Source organism: Polistes canadensis, unplaced genomic scaffold (genome assembly GCF_001313835.1).
Source record: "Polistes canadensis isolate GaletaPanama2010 unplaced genomic scaffold, ASM131383v1 scaffold_71, whole genome shotgun sequence".
Taxonomy (NCBI): domain Eukaryota; kingdom Metazoa; phylum Arthropoda; class Insecta; order Hymenoptera; family Vespidae; genus Polistes; species Polistes canadensis.
This window is the reverse complement of record NW_014569618.1, coordinates 126,337-129,074: the sequence shown is the minus strand read 5'-3', so window position 1 is coordinate 129,074 and position 2,738 is coordinate 126,337. Positions and strand designations below refer to the sequence as shown.

Sequence of the window (2,738 nt, the reverse complement as noted above, 5' to 3'; positions counted from 1 at the left end):
AAAAATACGAGTTAGTTTGCAAACGTAGTATGAGAGATCTTATTTTTCTTGTACTTAGAAAATGTCCAATGCAGTTTTCAGGAAATGAAGAAAGAAGAGGCTAATGCCGAAGAGGCTAAGGCCGAAGAGGCCCCCATTTAAATGTGGTATCAAGTGGGCAACTACACAGACTATTGTGTTATTTTCAAAGGTTCAACAGCAAGTTTGAACTTTTTGAGAATAGCTCTCTAGTCATATTTTATATTTTATTATATTACTTTTTTGCTCGTCATTAATTTGTAGTTGTAATTGGAGATGATGGACCATTCCATCTCCTTGGGACACCAAATTTGTGTCCGTCAAAATCGTCGAAAAGATGCATAGGTATTTAGTTAGAGTCAAAAATATTTAAATTCTTTTATTATTAAATTTGACAACTTAATTAACGTTCGGTACATATTAAAGTAATTTCTCTTTTCTTGTTTCGTCTTTAAGATTTTTAACTGTTATCGTATTTTATTAAATTTGCAATTTTTATTTTCTATAATATAATGCAATTTAAAAGTATTTTATAATAATTATTAGATATTATTTTTTTTTAGTAACCTTATATTTCTACTTTTTCTTTTTTTTTTATATATATTATGTAAATGTAAAATCACGCGTTTAAATTTAATTTTATTACAACGATAATTAGAGATTTGATAAAAGTAAATAGAGAATTCAATTGAAAAGTGCATCTGCGAATTGGACGATTTATATGTCAGGCTATTGTATCTCGCTTAATTGTATGATTAATATATTTTTCTTTTTGTTACAGGTGATCATCGTTGGATTTAACTTCTACTCGTTTTGATTTTCTTCTACTTGCACTTATAATATTGGCTACTTTTAAAAATATATATATATGTATAATACAAAGGCATTTCTGAAGGCACACACAAAAACTAAATTTTACATATACATTGTTATCTAAAATTCTATAACAAATATACCTCTATATATTTGTGAAAAAATTTATTCCTTTTTTTTTAAATTATATTTCCTATATAATTAGAAAAAAAAGAAACAATAAAATAACGAATTGAAACTACCCTTTCGTAAAAATTCGTAAAGAAATAGATAGGTAAAAAGCGGAAAAAAAGAAGATGAAAAAGAGATTAGGAACGACGTTGGCATTGGTTACATCTCCGAAATCCGGAGTAGCACTGGTTCTATACTATTCTGTGAAGTAAACGGTGGTGGCGTCGGTGGTGGCTACGTTGCTTGGAAATTTGCCGGCGCGGCATGGCATGGCATGGCATTGTATGGCATGGCATGGCATGGTGTTGGCGTGGTTCGGTTGTGTTGGCGTGCTGCTGTCTCGTGTGTTCCGTTCTTGCTCAGAAGGAAAGAGCGCAGGCGTTCTGAGTCCTGTGGCGGCAAGCGAACTCCGATTTTCTCTAGTGTCGCGTCAACTGCCGCTGGAGAGCAGTGTGCATCTCACCCCGTGTTGTACTACTCATCAACCCCCATTTTTTCGCGTGACTTTTCTTACTCTTCTTTCTATATTTCTATCTATTTTTCTTTTTATATATCTTTTTGTTTGTTTTTTTTTTACATACATACATACATACATAATATACACACGCATATACATGTACGTATACACACTTGATTGCAGACAATCACATAATATATCACTGACACATCATATTATCCCAAAATTTCAATTTCTTTTCTCGGTTATTCAAATACAAAATAATATCTAACCAACATTATACAACAACCCTTTTGTGTTTTTTAATATTTCAGTCGTGTGAGAGTGACCGTCAATCATCGAAGATGAAAATATTCAATTTCTAATAGTAAAAATTAATCAACGAAGAACGTGCGTCATGTGAAAAGATAAAAAAAAGAAAAAAACACCATAACGAACAGGACTTTTAAAGGGAGGAAAATAATAATAGTAGTAGGAGGAAGAGATCGTGAAAGAGAAAGCTGAAGAAGGATTACTTTTATTCGTGTTAGAAAACTGTGCAGTTCTTCTTACTATATATATATATATACATATATAGATATATCTATATATCGTTTACCGTTTGTTTTTTTTTTTCTTCTTTTTATGCTTTTCCCTCGTCGTCGTCGTCGTCGTCGTTGCTTTGCCAAAAGTGCTTTTTCCCTTTCTTTTTGGTTGGTTGTACGATAGTTGTGCGGGTTTTTTTTTTATAGAAAAAGTACTTGGAAAGTAACGTTAGGTATCGAGGATGTATCGATGCTGCTGTTGTTACTGGTCTTACTACTTCGTGGATACTACTAACCAGACGACGTCGTTCGAATGTGCAGGATCGTTTGTATCGGACGCAGGTGAAGCATGAGGGAACTCCTCGTATCCTGGACGTAATGGTAATTCTTACATATTATAATATATTATATATTTCCTATATTATATTTCTTTCAATTTGTATACTTTCTTTAATGCACAAATAACAAAATAAAAAATATTATCAATTATATAATCAAGATTTTTTTTTCCTTATCCAAAATTTATTAATATTATTACTAAGTTTACTCTTAGGGAGGTTGTTTTTTGGATGGGTTTAATTAAGATGAACATCTAAATTAGGAAACACCAGCTTAGAGGTAACCAGTAGTGTTTGAAAAGTTATAGTAGAATAACGTTTTTTAAAAATTGACTCTATATATAAGATAGTGAAAACTTATGACTGTAATAAAAATGATGTTATATTGACTTATGAACATAACTATCAAGGTAAAAT

The 2,738-nt window shown here is 31.3% G+C and overlaps 1 protein-coding gene across 3 annotated transcripts in view; it reads left to right on the top strand.

Moving 5' to 3' along the window:
* The first annotated feature begins 1,431 nt into the window (after positions 1-1,431).
* The window catches only part of LOC106786306 (suppressor of lurcher protein 1-like), a 124,100-nt gene continuing 122,793 nt past the window's right edge, over positions 1,432-2,738 (top strand). For 2 of the 3 annotated variants that reach the window (XM_014747534.1, XM_014747532.1), the window contains exons 1-2: positions 1,432-1,502; positions 1,774-2,364. In XM_014747534.1, the coding sequence (XP_014603020.1) occupies positions 2,362-2,364 (3 nt within the window). In that variant the 5' untranslated portion in view covers positions 1,432-1,502; positions 1,774-2,361. The remainder of the gene's footprint in view (positions 1,503-1,773; positions 2,365-2,738) is intronic. The other variant, XM_014747533.1, reaches the window with a different exon arrangement.